The following is a 20449-nucleotide window of genomic DNA, read 5'->3' as shown; positions in this document are numbered from 1 at the left end:
CCAGAACTTTTGATTTGGAACTATTCTGGTCAAGGTCCACACAAAAATTGCTTCACATATTACTTTAAACTTTGTGCAGAACTTCTGTATTTAGATTTATATATATATATATATATATATGGAAAGGATTTCCATAATATATTTATGCAGAATTAAAACTTGCATTTAAAGTGAATCTTAGCCTCCACACACAGAAAAACAACAACAACAACAACAACAAAAACAATCTTCAGACCACAGTCTGAAGCAGTACTGTTCTGTTGACTGTATGCTGAACTTCTCCATACTTTCAGTAAGGTATCAATTTTAGGCAGGTATTATGAGTTCTAAAATATCAACCAGTCAGCTCTTTCACTGTTGATCACCTCAGTAGCTAATGCACTTTGTTTCCTATTGCTGCATTAATTTGAACATGTACAGGAATGCCAACAATTCCATGTGATGGAATGTGAAAACAATATTGAAGTTCAACTTCAAAAACAGGCCTCTGGGAGGTTCAAAGGTTAAAGCCATGGAAAGAACTGGAAAAGCTTCAAGGAAGATGAGTGAAGATCTCAAGAAGAGATGGACGGTAAGACATCAGGTCAGGATAACGTTTTTTGTAAACGACTATGTATTACTGCTGATATTAATAGTAATTTTTTAGAATCATAATCACTCAATCCCCCCAAGACTGCTTAACTAACTCAAATTTTTATGCATGTTTTCAGTGCAATATTATTTTAAGTATCTGGCACGTTTTCTAATCTTTTAATGGAATCTGGGGTATTCTGCAGAATTCCATTTCCTACGTATTTCTAATGGCCTTTGACTTTAATGTGGGAAACATGTCTTTGCAATTCATTCTGAAACAAAGGTTCCACCTTAACAGCATACACAAATGTGCAATAGCATTTTATTTTCACTTATGGTGCTGGCCATCAGATACTATACGTTCCCCCTCCCATACCATTCAATACATTTGCTACGTTGTAGGAGAGTTAACAACTTACACCTAAACCCCTTTCCAAAAACAGTATGGAAGACATGAAAAGCATTTTAAATATGAATTATTAACAGATCCCTCATTATTTTCTTTCCAACTGTCAACTGTTTATGAAGGATTTATTCTATTATTTAATCAGGCATCTGTATACTGCATTTTAAAATGCTGCCTTATCTAAGACATTCAATATTACAGCTTAAATCACAGTGGCAGTGAAAAGCAACAGATTTTAATTATGTTATTATACTTGCAATGTGTCCTGTTTCTTAAGTTTTAAGAAAGTTAAAGGGCATATGCAGAATATATGAAATGCTTCTTAGCTCATGATCTGACTTCCTTAACGACACTGTGTAGGGTATGGATACCTAATAGATAAAATGGCACAAAGGAACAGAACAGTTTCATGTTGATTAGTTCTCATAATATCTACAGTTAACAGGGTCACAGCTTTTAATTTGAAACTTTTCCCCATGTGACATTCTATGGAATAATGTGAGACTAAACCACCATTTTTGTAGTACGATGTCTCATGGCATTTTTTTCTGGCTTTATGTTTATTCACTAGTACTAAATCATGAATTTAAGAGTGAGGAGTCTAAAATAAAGGATTTGCTCTGTTTTGATTATCACTAAGAAATTTAGCATGTCACCAAATCTAAAATATCACAGTTTATTCTCCCAAAAACGTAATTCTGGAAGAATTGCCACTGAAAAGATACAGTGTTTTCACTGAATTTATTTTATAGAATGCTGCAATGTATTAGCAGCTCAGTTTCCTTGTATTTGAACTGTGAAAGATCATAAATAAGCTCAGGGACTTCTATTTGACAATGAGTGGAAATCAGCTGTATGTCAGATACATAGCTGGATATGCAAAGGCATCCAAAAGGGGTAAAAATTACCAAATCATTATCATTATCAAAATTATCTTTCACTACATAACCATGGTGGATTATGCATCAGAATGGGAGTATTGAGAATAATGAAAACAGTCATAGTGTATGGAAGACACAAACAGAACATGAATCTAAAGAACTTATTCTGAGAATCTTCACGGGATGGATGTTCAAAGGCATAAAAGGCTATAACTTTTACATCTACTATGCTCGCAACTGTTCCTTTTTTCTAATTTTCATTATGCATCAGATTATGTCACTTAAACTATTACTTCTACTGAATTAATTGCTGAAAGGCTGATCTGAACTTATGAGGTGAAATACTAAACACAAGGTACCGGTCGGTGCCTGTATTGTTACATTATATTTGACTAGCTTTTTAAAATATTTCTGTGAAAAATGGTTAACTTTACGGGAGTATCATGACTGATAAGCTAGATCCTGATCCTTTTTTCACGTTCATTTTTTTTCATTGAAGAACAAATGCAATGAATAAGACATATGCTGCACAGTTTTTTGTATTAGAGGAGTCTGCTAACAAAACAACCAACTAAATTTGCATAGCTTGCACTGAACCAAATACTAACCTATTTTGTGAGATAATGTAGGGACCCAAAAAGATTAAAGGCAAAGTTGGGGCAAATGCAAAAATACATGCTTTTGGTTTACCTTAGGTCAGCCATAGTTTTCAGTTCACCTAAGGCTATCAATCACAGGCAAAAGATACAGTTCTCCTCTAAACTAAGGATATCTATTTTATTTGTTGCTAAACCATAATATTCAGGAAAATTTTACACATACAACTTCAGTTTTGGAAAGAGATTTTTTTATCTGGTGTTAAAGTCAAGCAGTTTGATTAGCATTCATTAAAATGTAGTAGGATGTTCTTTTAAACAAATCCTGTCAATTAGGTCAGGTTTCTCAAACACATTAAAAATGAAATCCCAACTAGAAAAGAAAGAAAACACAAAGGGAAAAAGAGAGAGAAAGGAAAAAGATGGGCATGAGAGGACAAACCAATCAGATTTGGTGTTACCAGCCAGCGGAAGTTTTAAAAAAACAGATCACCGAGTGAAATCGTACATTTACTCGGAGAGAGCATCCTTTGACATTGCCTTCTAGGTGATCTCTGAGCTCCTCCAGCTTTCGATGGAGCTACATGTAAACATCAGAAAATGAATTGAAAAAGCAACCTGTTCTTTTGTCATTTTTTTCTTTTGTTCTTCGCTTTACTTTTTTAAATAAATCATAGCATAACACATTTCTCACTGCCTCTGGTAAAACATTTCAAGACATTAAAGTGCTTTCAACAACACAGATATACAAGCTCAGTAAACTCAGAAACTGGAAATAAGATATTTTTACTCGATTAGAATGGCTCTTTTTTTTCAGTACAGGAAAAAAAATAAAAAAAGAATCAAGGGCCTGATCATTCTACGGCGTCTGAATATCCACTACATTGTTTGTTTATTTGCTTGTTTATTGTTAAGGCAATGTTCTAGAATGTAATTCCATCACAAAGGGGTAAATGTTCATGTTTGGGAACCTCAGATATGATTTCCCATTCTCTGTATGGATATTTATGTAAGATTTTTTGTCTAAATGAATATTTTGGGTAGTGAAATTAAATCTTGGGCAGTCAGACACAGAAATAAGAATCCTGAATTAGGTATCAATGGATGTTCATAACATAGTAGGTGAATCTCAGCCTTTAAGTAAGCTACATCTTATACATATGCGTTATATGCATATAGAATTGCATGTGATAACCCATTAAAATGCACAGGCCACAGTAATTACATACATAATTTTCAAAAAATTGAAATAGAAACTGTGGCTGTCTTGTCTTTTCCCCCAAGTACATTCAGTGGTACTGAATGTCTACCACTGAAGCAGTGCCTCATTTATATACAGGGCTCTTCTCATCTACACTGTAACTAAAACCTCTTCCCAAAACACAAGATGAAAAGCTAAAGCCTCACAGACAGTGAGGAATGCTACAGATGCTGCCAGAAATAACTTATATAGCAAATAGTAACTGGCTTCCTTTCCTACTCTGAGATCAATTTAAATGGTGTCATTACTGGAAAGAGGTGCCTAATTAATCTTTCCCCTCCCCTTCTTTATGCTCAGTGAAATAACATTTTCACAAAGAGCAGCTGTAGAGCAGCATTAGAAAACAGAGAGGATGGCTTGTCCTGGAACAAAGGCAATACACACACATACAAAAACAAAACAGAAGATCAAAAACCAAGAAGGCAGGAAAGGCAAGGAGAGTGCAGAAAAAAATGAATTAGTTAGCGCTTCAGAAAGTGCTAAAAGGAAATAACGTGGAAAAAACGTGAAAAATTGGGTGGTTGAAAGAGGCAACTGTTGAGATGGAATCTTAACAGAATGGCCTGGACTGCATGTGACCAGCATCTCGGTATACATTATGTCCTGTGTTTTAAACCATCTATTAGAGTGTAACACTATTCATGGGTGGGTACTGATTTAGGTATCTGCCTGTTAAGTGCTCTAAATATTTGAATATGTCTGTATAAACAAAAAAAGGCAGAAAAGGGAACTAATTATTAGCAGAACAGTGGCTCCATTCTTACTAATCTCACATGAATCTCTCTCATTTCCTCTTTATTCTTTTTTTTTTTTTCCTGATTTAAAGGCTAGATATGGATGAAATATTCAACTTTCCTGTAATGGTCTTTTGCAGAATTAAATGCAAGAAGTGTGAGCACTATAAGAGGTAAATCACTTTTTTAAGATGAGAAGCAGTAGTCTGAAGATGAGTAAGTCACTTCTCTATGTAACAGGCAGTTAAGAGACAACAAATAACATAGATCAGAGAAGTGGTTTAATCATGATCACCAAATTACAGGCACATCAAGAAAGTTGTTACTATCTTGTATTTGTGGTGACATTCAAAGCTTACAAACTGGCAGCCTGCCTTCTGTAGGTTGTTCTATGTGTAGCACAGAAACAAACAAAATGTGACCCAACAGCAATAAGAATACTGAAATAAAAATGATGGGATGGTGAGAAATGGAAAAGCCCCTTCCCTCCCTCCCCTCACCTCCCCCTTCAAAAGGAAAAGTGTAGGCTATAGAAGAAAACTTTCAAAATAAATGTTAGAAACATATTTACTTTGAGGGATCCAACTCTACTAGCAACTCCTTTGCTTTCATCCGGCCGTCTAATTTGCTACAATGGGGGAAGATGGGTAAAAAAGACAGAAGAATAAAGAAAAAGTGAACTTAAAAAAATTTCCACACAATCAGTTAGCAGTACATGCAAGACATTAATTTGACTCTCTGAGACACCTCTAGAGGACAAAGACACAGACTCTCATTTCTGAAATAAATGATGCTTTATCATGTCATTTTAAACTTGCTTTGTTGACCATTTAATTTTCAATATATTACCAATCTGGCACATATTTTGCATGCTGAATTCACTAATATTTATGAATGAATACATGTTACTTATCTGATTTGGATATGGAGAATAATGAAGTCCTAAAACTCTAAATGAAGAAAAAAACACCCTGTATCTTCTACAAATCATATGATCATAGTATGCTATAACTGGGAGTATCAGGCATAACAAGTATCATCACTGATACCTGGCAGAATGCAATACAGATTCCTGTTGACCCAGGCCTAGAGATTTTAGCCACTGCTATCAAGTTTCCCAGTTAAAAAATATGCTGCCCAACCAGAAAATTTTAATGCCAGACCAACATTAAGTTTTTATTTTAAATATACAATGTGTATAAACCTATCACCAATATCTCCTATCTGATCACTCTTCCTTTAATATGTAAGATTTTTTCCTAGATGATGTAGAGGATGGAAGAAACAAATGAGGTAGATGCTCAAAAGGCCTTCTACTGCTAGAAGCACACAAAATAAAACATTCATTTACATCAAGAGCTCCTTTCAGAATTGCTGAATCCAGTAAATAAAACTTTTTTACTGATAAAGTTGTGTTGTGTCCTTGAATTAGAGAGGAAGAAGACAATAAAAATTACTTTAGGGATACAGGGATATCCTTTCGCTTGCTAGTCTTCATCAAGACTGAATTGAAAGCTTCCATTATCTGATGGTTGTTTCACAGAGTATGCAAAATAAAGTCCCACACAACTGAGGTAAAACCTTTCGAACCACACTAACTCTCTTTACTTTAAGAAATCTCAGCAAGGAACCCAGAGACTGAATGAACTATGGAAATTCAACTATGCTTTATGCTGGCCAGGACACACTAGCAAAAGCAAAAGTTAGATTGCTACTATTTGTTTTTATCTCACCAATGGACAACTAGAAAATTCCATATGCAAAACACAGTGAACTTTCTTTTTTTAGTTGTACTAGATTCTCAAGAAAATAATGCAACTAAGCAATATATTGCTGATTTAAATATTCAGTTCTGACAGGATGTGCACTAATAAATTACACTGGAAACATTTATGAAAGTTGTTGCTTTCCTTCCCTAGTTTTACTGCATTACGATAGTATGTTTTGAACTCTCAAGTGAAACACCCGCTCTACAATTTTGATGAGACTCCAAAACAAACTCTAAGCAATTCCAGTACAGCGATCGAGAACAAACCTTCATTCTTAAAAAAGATATCTCCTTTAGAACACAGATTCAGCTGAAAGATATGCAGTTGTAACCCATTTGCTACTTTTTTTTTTTTCATAAAAAAACAACCCTTCTCCAAAAATCACCCACCCTCAAGAGGAAAAAGAGAACCTTATTCGAAAAGAAAGTGACAGGAGCTAGAGCAAAGATAGGCGGCCTAATATCCTGTTTGAAATATTATCAATCCCAGACAATAAGACATAATAAAGTAAAACAACAAATCATGCTACTAATTTGAAGCCTTTTTCAAATATAATGTTTTCAATTTTGCTTTGAAAACTGAGAACTATACAATAAGAAAAAATAAATATTGTTAATCTTACATAACAACATGAAACCAGGACATTAGGAAAAATGCTACATATCATGGAAATTTGGGGAAAAGTTTCAAGTGGCAGCAATTTGCATGTCCTACAGGGAAAAAGATTTTTTTTTTCTATTACTTACCAGTGTGGGTAGTGTGGCTGCTGAAGTTGTGCCGAAGATTTAGGACTTAGTCAGAAATGAGATGGGAGATATGACAGGTGCATATAACTGACATTATTTACGCTTTCTCTCTTCAAAATATATAGAGAAATATGTACACAATCTATACATTGTAAGCAATGAAATTATAAATGCTTGAAAATATAAATTTAAAGGAAATAAGGTCAACTCTTGTTTTACATTCATAGCACAGTCAATTTGCATGGTAACATGTTTTCTATGGGAACCTTGAAATAGTTCAGCATGGAACTTGGATGCTTCTCATGGGATGCATCAGAATTATATGAATATTGCACAAACTATACTGCATATGTTCTGGGAGTTAAACAGGGTATTACCAAGAAGGCAAGGGAGAGCAGGAAAAAAAAAAAAGACATTTTGTCATGGCAAATGCCATGGAAAGGAATGCAGGTGTATCCTTATCTCTGGTCAACTCCTGTCTGAAGTTCTAGAAGGTGATTGATAAACTAGTATTTCAGAAAATGGCCATGGATTACACACTCCTCATTTTTCAGACACTCAGCTACACACAGGAAGCCATCACAGATGAATACTTGTAGCTACAAAAGATCAGAATGAAAGATTGTGCACCTAAGTGTTCTAAATCAAAAGTACATATACTTCTATCCCCATCAGTAACTTGATCTAAAAACTAGTCCATTGATTTTTCTATTAACCATTTGTAAAGTAAAAAAAAAAAAATATCCTGCCTTCTAAGCAAAATGCAGGTCCAACAATAAGAGCCTGAACAGTGAAACTGAAAACACATCTTTGAACCTCTGGTTTTGTGATTGCTATTTATTATTTTTATACCACAACACAAGCTAAATGAGTAGATAAAGAGGTGAGGCAGGAGTGACACTAAGTAGCTATTGTCAAATTTTTACCTGACAGAACTGAGGGTTTTGGAACAATATGAAAAAGGAAAATGAAGATAATCCATTTAATGCAGGAAGAAAGGTGTTTGGCATGAAACAGTCCTGGGAGATTGGCAGGGTATAATACACTGACAGTTAAGACATGCATTATATATACATCTCTTTCCTATTCACAAAGGAATAACAGTAGGAGTTAAGAGCTAAGAATTAGCTACAGGTGTCCCTATCCTGATCTCTGAAGAACAAGGTGGAATTATAACAGGAGAATGATGAGAGACAGGAAGCCACTGAAAGAAAATTTAGGAAGCTGGGAAACCAGAACCAAACAGTGAGCAAAGAAGAGTGCTCAAATATGCTCAATGGACTTGCTAGAAGAGGAAAATTTTGAGTACCAAACACCAGGCACTTCATGTTTTCCAAGCAGAGGTCTCATATACATTTCATTACTATTCCTCTATCTTCTAATAGTGCTGACAAGAAATTTACTTGTTTATATTTACCCCTGCTTTTACTCTTGTAAAAATAATTTACAAAGCCCAACATTGAACTTATATAGACCATCTGATATAGTCACAAGTCATAAAGGACAAACAACCAAACCACTGGCTAATCTGAAGTTCTGGCTTTAGTTGGGTGTATTTAAAGGAGGAGTTCCACAACAGCAGAATTCTTAGCACTGTCCATCTCAAACTCCTTCCACTTCCTGATAATGCATCCTGTTCTTGCTATTCCTGCTTACTGCTTCTGACAAAGAAATCAGAATTCTGCAGGACCTAGAGATTTCACAAGTGTGTTTTCATATCCACAGTCACCCAAGCCTGAACTTGTTAGACTTTTTTCCCAAATCCTGGCTAATACATGCACAGTTCATCCTGTCAAAGCCTTTTTGATATGACCCATTTATTTAACTCCAAAACTGAATAAATGCAACGTTAGCAATGGAAACTCTTTACGGCATTGGTTAAAAAGATGTTAAGTTCCGTATTCAGTGGTTCAGATATGCAGTGCTGGAACCAAGTTAATCAAAATCAAGTGATTATATCACATGGCATCCAAACCTAGTTCAGGTTATTTGCTGGACACCTAAGAAAAAGATAAAAGCTATTCTCCCGCTTGACCACTACCTCAGAGATCAGTGACGAATGGTAAGTAAAGAAAACTATTAGCATTATTTGCAGAATATTATCATACTTGATTATTTCACTGGGTTTACAAATAAACATTTCTGCATTTGTCATATGTGCTATCCCACATATTCCAACAGCTGCGCCAACAAACGTTTTCTTGTTCCTTAGACAAAAAAAAAAATCCCCATTAGTCTGCAGCAATAACTCCTTGTCATTGCACCTAACTTAAGGTTCCCTTGAGCTCCTTACCTAGTTGCCTTAGGGACTGTGAAGATAAATGGTGTGAATATCCTCTCTTGAATCCTAACTCATGAAGTGTAATTGCATCATATTTGTCAATGTGACTACACATACTGTTCGTACATATTTATGAAGTTGTTCCTTTTTAAAACAGATTTTTGGCTGTGAAGCAGTGATTTTAACATGCTTGCATATGCTATGAGAAAAGACGACTTTCTTTGTTTTTCCAGTTTTATCTGCCATTAATTCCTTCCAGTTACTGTTTGATCTTAGAACACCGGGCATCAGGGTAAGATGGGGATGATCAGTTTTGGAAATCTAAAGCAATACATACTGCGCATACAATGCTCCTGCTGTCACTGCTGGACCACTTCCTTCATCAGGTTTTCAAAATACACTCCAAATCTCTGTCTCTCTCTTTTTTTTTCTTTTTTTTTTTTTTTCCCTAAAGGGCTGTTCAAGTGAGAAAGGTAGAACATGGAAAAATAACAACGTGGCGAACCATTCTCCAGTCCAAGGTTGCTTCAAGAGAAGTTGCATGATTCAGTGAAAAAGTAGGTGGATATATAAAAACAACATTAAAAAGATCTGAAAGATGAATGCATTGAGAAGACAAAAACATAAAAAACTTACAGAAGATAAATTAATTATGAATCACAATATATTGAAACAGCCCTCACATAAAATAGGCTCTGGAAGAACATAATATATTAGGAACAGGGATACTTCAGAGCCATCACCAGTTTTTTTTATCAAAGCCTGGATATTCCTCCAGATGATACAGTGCATTCAACTAGAGAAGAAGGTGGTCAAGTTGATGAAGAGAAACCATAAAAGCTATACTATGCCTACTATTACATTATTCTTTTTCAGAAAAATGTTCTTGAAATCTCTCACACAGTTCATATTAACAGAAACATGTATCTCAGAAATATAACCCAATGGACAACAATTTCACATCAGTTGGCTAGGAACAAAAAACTTGATGTACTGGCCAGATCACTGAAGGGAAGTGAATCCAAAGGAGATTAAATCTTATGAAGATGGAGGATGATTTTTCTGACCCTTAGCAAGGTTCATTGAAGTTCATAGTATGGAACTAACTGGAGATAAAGTGACACCCAGAAACAAGGAATAAGCTGTCCATATTTAGTAGCTGGCGAGAAGTAATTTTAATTAGTGATGCAATTACATAATGCTTGTCAACCAATCTGACGTGTGGGACTGTGACTGCCAACATCCAAATATTATATCCTAAAATACTGATATGAGCAATATTTTGTACTACCTTTGCTTGCCTGATCAAGAGCAGAAAATACTGATACAGATATCTGAACTCCAGTTACAATTTTCTTCTTTCATAAGAAAAATGCTGTAATCAAGTGAGTAGTTTTGAATGGTAACAAAGAGATTAATATATTTTTAATATTGCAGCAAGTCACATCCTTTTATGTTAAAAAATGCATTATGTAGATCTTTTACACTCACACATGAAAAAGATTTTCACTTTTGCAGTTTTAGGCAAACACCAATTAGCTGAAGCTTCCTAAATAAATGGGAAGTATTTTCAAACAAAGGGAATAAACACTACCTTAATGCAGATATACATTCACACCCAGTAAACATATTCACTTCTATGCATTATACTGCACTATAAGATAAATGCTTTATTAGGGTTGCTGCCCTTCTTGGGTATGGTAAGCTACAAAAACATAATGTAGATGAATGCTAATGGATGCCAACCAAACATCATTATCACACTGTCACACATTTAGTTTACACTACCTGCTATTGCACTATTCCATGTGCAGACACGGGAATAAACATGCTGCAGGTGGACAAATCAGTGGTACAAAGTAATGCACTCTCACAGCTTTGCAGTTCAGTATATGAATATCACCACCAGATCAATGCTCTGTTAACTCACATAACAGCAAAGATAACGTAACCACATCGTTACACAGGAGACTTTGTGGTACACTGGTTATTTTATACTAACATGTGGCAGCCTATTTCTTTAGGAATATTTATTGACTTCTGTGAAATTTAATGGTGAGAAATCAATGCTAAAAGTTGATAGGTAAAATGTGCAGCCAGGGCAAAACAGATTGCAATAAATACAAGCATTACACATTATGCCACTATTCCCACTGAGTTAATATCCTAACACTCATTTACACTGGACCTCTAGGCATATAAAAGTTAGATCCTTACTTTCACTACGCAGTTAACAAAATACACAGACTTTATGCTGCCGATGCCACGAAGAGATTATAAATGACAAGTAACAGAACAGAATGGCTACTCCTGGGAGAGGCATGCATGGTCCAAGTGGGACAGTATGGAAATCACACATAAGGCTCATGCTGATTTCAGAGGATGCTAGAGATCAGAAGGCTTAGTTAGCCTGCACAGAGCTGCTTGCTCTTGAGACTACACTGTTCATCCAAGCAAACTGATTCAAAACAAGTTAAAATACTTTATGCTTCACTCTATTACAGAGGGGGCTCATATACATAAACAAGTATTACAATAGGGTTTCCAGATCCAGCTTGTCCCAGAGCTTTCAATTGCACAACTCTCCTGCCACACGGCAAAAATTCCGCAACCCTTTCTATCGACTGAAGGTTACTTTTCTCCCAAGTCTTCCTGACCATATCTATTTCTTGTCTCATAGAGCTATTGCTACCTCCTGCCTCCAGGCCACTTCCCTACCACTCCAAACCCCTCTAAGCCCTGCAGCCTCATCTCTCAAGAGCCACAAATACACCCCTGCTCTATACCAGACCTCTACCACTCAACCCTCACATCAGATTTCTCTTCAGTTCAATACTTTCAATCTTCCCATTTCAGCCCCACCTTTGGGCTTGCTTTCATTGGCTTCTGGCATGTATTGTTCCCCCCAGTACCTGCAGCATCATTTATTCTCTGGCTTTCCCCACAAATGAAAACTGAATTTGCACCTCATTCTCCTGGTGCAGCTTTTGGAAAAACAAGTGCTTATTGCATACATCAGAAATCTGTATGGGCAAGCAGGGAAGAAGTTCGTGTTTAAGAAAAAAATAAAAACATGGCAAATCCTAGGCGGTAAGTTCTGAAGTTCTTACAAAATGACAACTGAGTTCGGAATGTGCAGCTCTTTTGCCTTGTTGCCCTAAGTTGAACTGAAATTCTAAAAGCTGCAGCGTATATAGGGATGTTCATATTTCAATAGAGGACAGTGTCCTTTAAACATTTTAGACAATAAGCTAGCTTCTATCAAAGACACCTTGGTGGTCATGGTGAAAGCTGTCACATCAGTGAAGTCACTCACAAGTGACCTGATGGGGGGACAGGTAGAATATTAGGCAAACCAGCTAAGAAATTTGCTCTCTTTGACCACTTTAACAGCAAAATTGAGAGATGTTTGCATTAGCATTTAGTGTCACAAGGGAAGATCCCACCTGTATGAAAATAGATGGGCCAGTGGGACTTCAAAAAGAAGAGTAAAACTCTTTGAAGTCAAGTGCCTTTAAGGTTTGTTTTCAAATATCTGTAATATCCTGTACTTCATCCTTTTTGCTAGGCAGGGCTAAGTTTAGAAAACCTGTGTAAAGCTTCTTGTCACATGTATTTCCTCACATCTACACCTCCTGAAGAGCTGGACTGTAAAAGAGAAGTGGATGGGTTTATAAGGATACTGGGAAGGGGTGCACCTCTTAAAGCTACATGAAATACATAGTTCAAGAAGTCAAATGATACCTTGAAAAGCTGAAGTGGGAAGATCCTGGATTCAATTCACTTTGCAGAAGCTTAAAACAATATGACCATAAGTGGTTAGTGGCTGAGGTCAATCTCTGTTCACCCTGATTGAATGAAACCATTGTCCAAGAAGTCTCACTGTGAACTTCCCAAAGCAAACAAAGTATTGCAGAGAAGTGCCGTGCCAATGCCTAAGGCTCCTTGCACAAAGGTACTCCTCACATTTTGAAAAAAGTAATTTTAAAAGGAAAAAAGGAAAAAAAGCAGGCTTAACAAAGAAACTGCAATGGATGGTGCAAATTTAAAATAGAGATTGCCAACAGCTGTTGGCTTGAAATCTTGCCAAATTTGTTACTGTTTGTTATCAGATGCCCTTCATAAATCTACTATAAGGCATTCAATAGGAAGCCCAGTTTCTAATGTAGTCATTGGAGAGAAATATGTCCCAAATGAAGGTGCTTTGAATTCTCACCTTAAGGATCCCTAATTTGTCACAGACTTTTGTTACAAATACCTTCCTACAGTTACCACTACTGCAAGTTTAAATAAAAAGCTCTTCACTGAAATATATGCAGGTTTCAGTAAATCTAAGTATCAATAAATGCCTACAGAAATTATTGTCAGAGAATATGCAATGCTACTGAGAAAGTTATCAGGAATAGATAAATAACCCCTTTATTTCCTTTCAAACTAGCAAATATATTATTGAAGCCTAATCAAAGAAATAAAATTCTATTCCATGTTTCATAAATGCTCCTTCTGAATAGGTAATGCATATTTTGTCTTTTAAAATTAAACTAAATTGGTGAGCAAAACAGAATCAGAATGGCTCGGGTTGGAAGGGACCTTAAAGATCATCTAACTCCAACCCCCAATACAAACAATTCTCATTTCAGATGTTAAGGATAAATTTTGAGTTTAATAAATTAGGGAATTCATTAGAATCATTGCCATTACTATTAATCATCTGAACACATTCTAACACCTCACGATGAGGTAACTGTGAATGGGATAATACCTTCATGGTCATACAATTTTGAGCTCACATTTTAACATGTAATCAGAGATTTATGCTGCTACAGTCTATTAATTTTACAGATGCATAAATTCAGAAAAAAGTAAATACTATTTTCTTACACTGTCTTCAAGAAACAAAAAAACAGAATACAGATGTTCAAAACGGGACAATTCCCTGGAGCACTACAATTCCTTCTTCCTTTTCCTCTTGCATATACAAAATTAAACCATGGAGAACAACCTATGATCAATATTCTACTAAACAAAAAGTGGCACAAGTCAACTAAATAAGAATTTTCTCAAATACAGGCAATGCACTTGGCATATGCTGAATTCCACAATACAGAGCTGTATAAGCACTGACCTAGACCTTATATTAATTACAAAATAAAAGGCTTATAAAAGTTCTCAAATTCTGATAGCAATCACTCAGGCCAAGTCCTAAAACACAATGCCTTTTCAGTCTTGGAAAGACAAATAGATGAATTACTATATTCACTTGACAGATTGCTGTGCTGACCTGTAATTGCACATATAACATGACTCCAAGAACTGACTTTTTGTAAAAGAGAAAGCCTATCTCCTTTGGCAAAAGAATACCCAAAACAAGACCTCAATTTAAAAGACTCATTACAAAAAAAAAAAAAAAATCAAAACTGAGATAAGGTTCAAGTCTTCTATGTCTTGTATAAGGTATCTTGCATACTCCACACAAAACCATGAGATGCTGGCACTCACATTCTAAAAGAAATAGTCTATATGAGCCTTGGATTCAGGCTCAATCTGTGTTTTAGATAACAGCTAACTTTTTGGATAGTTGTGTTTGTTATCACATCAGACTTCACTGCTTTATACTACAATGAAATTGCCTAATTGCTTGACTGCATGAAGATAGATTAGATCTCAAATGAGAAGTACTTTCAACAGGGATGCAATAAATACCAAGTGAACAGGTCCTCAATTCAAGTAAGACTGGTCTTGAAAAATGTATTTTCTGTATCAACAGAGAACAATTTTATCTGCCTAGGGAGAGATAAATGACCACTTTTCATTAGCCTTTTGCAAAAGTACCGTTCTGTCTAAAGATATGTTGACAGACAGCCAAAATAAATTCTTGAAATACTTTGACTCTGTTTTCTTTTGTGGACAAAATCAAAAAGCCATGCCAAGAAGGCTACAAGGTCTAGACAGAAAGCCTGGCAGAAATAAAAGTAAAAGAAACTATCTTGTATAGGGAAGAAACTGCTAAGTACAGAATGGACTTAATGGAATTTAAAATCAGGAGTAAAAGATTCCTTAGAAATAAAAACAAACAAAAAAAGGGGAGGTAGAAATATTATCATTTGAGGTTGAGAAGAGATCAAAGGTAATTCAGGTAATGCAAAAGAATACCTTTCCTGAATTTTGATTTGAGATGATAATACGTGTAACTGGAAAAAAGGCATGGTAATCATTGGGAATTAGTCTAAAGCTGTATTAATTTTGACAAGGCAATTGCTTTTATAAGCAGTAGGATAGGAACATACAGAAGTAAAAACACAATTGCTGGATGCACACGGAAATTGTCTTTTTTTCAAGGATGAAAATGAAAGAGTTTGATTTAGTTCATTTATAACAACGAAATCTGAAAGTTCCTATACCTCCCCTTCATAAGCCTACCTGAGGAATCAATACACGGTTGAGAAAAGACTGGCTTTATTTAAGCTAAAGGCCAACAGCGACACAAAAGCAACTGAGTGTAGACCGACCCATGAGAGGTCAGTTAGGTTCTAAAACAAGCTTGGAGACAGCAGCGGAGAGAGGAAATCTATTTTTAATTTACCATTTTTATGTGGTATTACACATTACAATCTTAAATAGTTTTACATACTATCTGAAATTGGAGTTAGATTCATTGAAGCAGGAGGTTCCTTCTACTTTTAACACTTCCATTTCCAAAAAAACCTTACCGTATGTGAAACTAAACCTCAGAAATTGCTAGCATGCTTGCTAAAGAACGTACAACTCGTAGGCAATTTCGTGCTTCCAAAATCCATGGCAAAAGCAATGTCTATGCTTCAGATTCCTGCTTCTCTCCACATCTTGCATCAGCTAGATGTTACCTACTTCTATGATGGAACCAGTGAACTTTTACTAATGATGATACGTTAACCACAGCAACATGCATGCTTTGAAATAGCTTTCCTAGTCTAAATTTCAGTTTTGGTTCTGGCAAACACATACGTGCTGCTGCTGCTGCTAGAGCACTACCACTTTTGCAGCACTTCGGGTTGCATGTGCAGATGAAATGGACTATTCTTATACTGCATACTTGTGAAAGTATGATATGACTTCAGGACCCTTGTGTGCAAGTAGCTTGCTTCAGTAAATTCAACAAATATTCTTTTTGATAAGAATACTCCTTGAATAGCTAACAGATATTAAGATTAGTAGAAAAAAAAAGGGGGGGGAACAAAAGGAAACATATGGCTGTGGAAACATCAGAAAGCACAGCAGAAGACATATTGAAAAAACATGTTCTGATGACACACGTATTAGTAGTTTATTTAGATAACAGCACTTCATGCAAATTCTGGGAATACCCAAACAGGTAAAAAAGACAGCCTAAACCAAGTAACAGACTGAAACAAAGAGATAAGCCATTGAGAGACGATATTGGCAAGGCAGAAAACAGGTTTAGATGTAGAGAACACAGGACAGGGAGTAATTCCTATGTATTCCAAAGGTGGAACTGGATGGAGAGAAAAATAACCTTTTAACTGTCAACTAAACGGTATAACAGGCAGATCCAACACTGACTTAATGGATACCACCCTAGGAAGAAACCTAAAGAAGTAGTGGAGGACTTGATAAGCTAGTGCCACATATCCTACCAGTCATTTCAAGGAATTCTGACCAGACTATGTGGGTACATATACATGGATGTCCCAGTACTGGACAGCGTACTTGAAGACACGGACGTTTGTGCTTTTAAGTATGTAGATAGGAAAGTGTGACTGAAAACATTTCTGTTTTAAAACAACTTCACCAACCTCCCCCATAATATCTGGCATTGAACTTTGCTACACTTTTGCTAAATGATTTATAATAGAAAGAATGAAAACACGAAAAGAGGATTGTTGGTCTATCCTTGCAATGACATTTTTGAAATTTCTGATCCTTTGATCAAAAAACTTCCATAGCGGTAAGTGATGTGGATTATTTACTATGGGAATAGTCAGTGAAGGAACAGAAGCAAGCCTGCCTATACCCAAGCTGATGATTAGTCAGGTTAGCGTATAAATGGCTGAAATTACAGAATTAGCAGGGACTAAGATACTGAAAAAACAGTGGAAAATGAAATCTTACAAGCAGAACATGTGGCTATATGAAAATTCAGCATATAGATAGGTTTACTTTTGAAACCATATTCCACGAACAAACAAAAATAAATCAGTTGTCACAGGTAATAAGAACTAATTGCTCCAAGAGGCCAATAATGCTCTAAGAGACCAGCTCCAGAAAGACAACAAAATGGTCACCAGGCACAGAAAGGTCTCAACAAGCATTGGTGACAAGACAAGACCTAGACATATTAAAATGGAGATAGCAAATATTTCTGTAGAGGTGTGGATAAGGAAATTAAGAGAGAAGGATGCACATCTTTTCCTTTTCTTAAAGTACTGCCAAACTGAATTTATCAGAATTTGAAAAAAAAAAACCCACGAACAACACTTGACACTTGAAGAAAGCAAAGTAACGAGCAAAAACTCTTGCTCCCAAGGATAACTGAAAAACATTTCAAGGGGGAACTGACAAGTTGATACAGTGTAAGTATACATAGTTCAGAACTCATGCGATGCATGAGTAAGCTAGGATGTCTGTACTGGAATACTATTCTCTTCTGGACAGATTCACATGCAGAATAGTTACAATTTGAAAAATAATTACTTTCAGGAATAGACTCTAAAGTGTATTTCTGATGTGCTTCAAGGTTTCACTAGACTCAAAAAAAAAAAAAGGTATTCTGCAGCTTGCTAAAATGCCATTGGTTACTAAGAAAGACAAATGTAGGAAATACTTTGCACATTAGAGCATCTTCATATGACTCCGTAACAGACCTGAAAGCTGATTTCCATGAATTCAACAATTGTTCAGGATGTACTAGCTTGGTGTAGAAAACCAATTCCCAACTACTCTAACAGTTCTTTTAGACAAGGAAGGGAAATGGATTTTGGTGCTTCTTATGATTTAATACAGGTTCTGTATACGGTTGAATATGCTACTACTTGAAAAATAAATGTTCAAGAAAAAAAACAGCACTAAGCCTAAGTCAAAAAAAGCACCTCTACTGAAATTCAATGTTCAGCTTAAACTTGATGACATAAACCTTTATTCTGCCTATCCAGAGAGTTGTTGATGGGTTTATTTTGATATTAACAAACAAACAAACAAACAAAACCTCACCCACATATATCCTTCAACTTTTCTACAAAGTGAATCTTATATTTTTTAGGAAAGATTTTACTAGACTTTGCTTTTATTATTTATGACATATTCGTGTTTTTTTTGATATCCCAAGCACACCAAGCTGCTTCTTTCTTAGTTACAGTGTCTCACATTTGAAGCTGTGTCATTTTATATTTTTATTGAATAACAATCAGGTTTCCTAAACAAAATATAAAATAAAAATAAGACTTTTTAGAATTCAATCATCCATATGCTTTGTTAGGACAACATATTTTAAAAATGAGGAAAAAAGGTAAATGGAAATTATTCTTGCCTCCTGATCAGTAGTGGATTTGAAAAACACTGATAGGATACACTGGAGGATACATTAGATTGACACATGTTAGTAAGCAGGATTCCTCTTCTTAAACAACCCTGGCTACTTTCTAATCCAGCATACATTCTCCCAGTATTTCTTTTCACTAAATATACTGAAAAAAAATAAGAAAATAATCAAGGAAATAATCAAGGAAACATTGGAATTTTTAGCAGGATCAAATATCTAATGAAGCTTGTGTGTCTACAGTCAGCTGTTTTACAAGAAAAAGCAAGAACCCTTTGCCGTGCTTGGAGTGTGATTTCATCTACCTAGATCATCCTAACAATTTAAAAAATCCTTTGCACTTTTCTGTGCTCCTTGACCATATCACAGCAAGATAACTATGCCAAAGCACTTGCTACTAAATTCATCAAGTTGCTAGGCAGAAAGGACGATAGCATATGCGAACTTCAAATTCATAATTAAAAAAGAAAAAGTAAAACTTTTCTTGGGAATTTAGTGTATGTGAACAAATGTTAAAATATATTCACAAACATTCCATATTGTTTTCAATCTGATGATCATTTTAAGAAGAAATAATACGCATTATGATAACAAATACAAAATTTATCACATCCAATTTACACAATATATCTACCCTATGGATAAAACTACATCTTGCCAAATCAGGACCAGAACATTGTCTCATCAACTGAGGATTTGTGGTAAGCAACCTGACCATTCTTCTATCGAAAAAGCAGTAACTGATAAAAAAGCATCTTCTCAACTCTATCTGTTCTCTATCCGATTACTTCACATAATAGTTGTATATTAAAATTCACGACACTAGACTGAAAACATAAACAATAATTATATTTACTTTTAGTTTTTAGATCATTTGACTGTATGGAAAACTTGAACCAATATCTAGGTTCAATATTAAAGCTATGGTTCATGATGGGAGGTGTTCAAAGCATCATTTTTCTGTGGAAGAAAGTATGAGAGATGATTGAGATTTTTATTTTTTTTTTCCTCACAGGAATAATGCTCACTTGTCTTTTTTTAATGATATTTTTCCTGATTTTTTCATTTCAGATTTTTTTTTCAACTGAAACATTTATATAGACAAAAATTACAAATATATGATACTTTTTACACTATTAGGTTTATAGGTGAATGTAGATGTAAGAATGATGAAGATAACCATTCTTATTAGAAGAAAGCTACAAGAAAGTGATCAATTAGCAGAATTAAATGTATTATGCCACAAAGAAGGTGTGTTTGGAGTGGTGGATAGATGAGGTGACTGTTCTGCTAGCATCTAGAAAACTTTGAAAAGCAGTTGTGCTTCCTTGTTTTAGTTCTCAGACAGAGCTTAGAGACTCATGTAGGAATTAAAAGCTCTCTCTCATTACTACAAATATATAAGTATGTATGTCAATACCACTAAGTGTATTGTTTTCATTCAGTATAACTAATAAATAATAGATAGGACACATAATCCGCAACTAAACTAAAGAAAAATGATAATTTTTCTTAAGCAGAATATAATGTGTCAGGAATGAAGTAGCAAGATAGTACAAAAAAAAAGAAAAGAAAAAAAAAACATTAAAAATCAATCACTCTCATCTTAAAAGTACCATAACAAGTTTCTTAGGATTCTTCATGATCAAAGATAATGCTGAAAGAAACCT

The 20449-nt window shown here is 35.2% G+C and overlaps 1 protein-coding gene across 7 annotated transcripts in view; it reads right to left on the bottom strand.

Annotated features, from left to right (window-relative positions):
* Positions 1 to 20449, bottom strand: part of GPHN (gephyrin) — a 287073-nt gene that overhangs the window by 73104 nt on the left and 193520 nt on the right. For 4 of the 7 annotated variants that reach the window (XM_035539773.2, XM_035539774.2, XM_035539777.2 and 1 more), the window contains one exon: positions 5023 to 5079. The exons of the other annotated variants lie outside the window; for them this stretch is intronic. In XM_035539773.2, coding sequence (XP_035395666.1) covers positions 5023 to 5079 — 57 coding nt within the window. The remainder of the gene's footprint in view (positions 1 to 5022; positions 5080 to 20449) is intronic. 7 annotated transcript variants of the gene reach the window in all.

The sequence above is a fragment of the Cygnus atratus genome, chromosome 5 (genome assembly GCF_013377495.2).
Source record: "Cygnus atratus isolate AKBS03 ecotype Queensland, Australia chromosome 5, CAtr_DNAZoo_HiC_assembly, whole genome shotgun sequence".
In the NCBI taxonomy this organism is placed as follows: Eukaryota; Metazoa; Chordata; class Aves; order Anseriformes; family Anatidae; genus Cygnus; species Cygnus atratus.
Note: the sequence above shows the minus strand (reverse complement) of the source record. Positions and strands in the feature narration are given on the sequence as shown.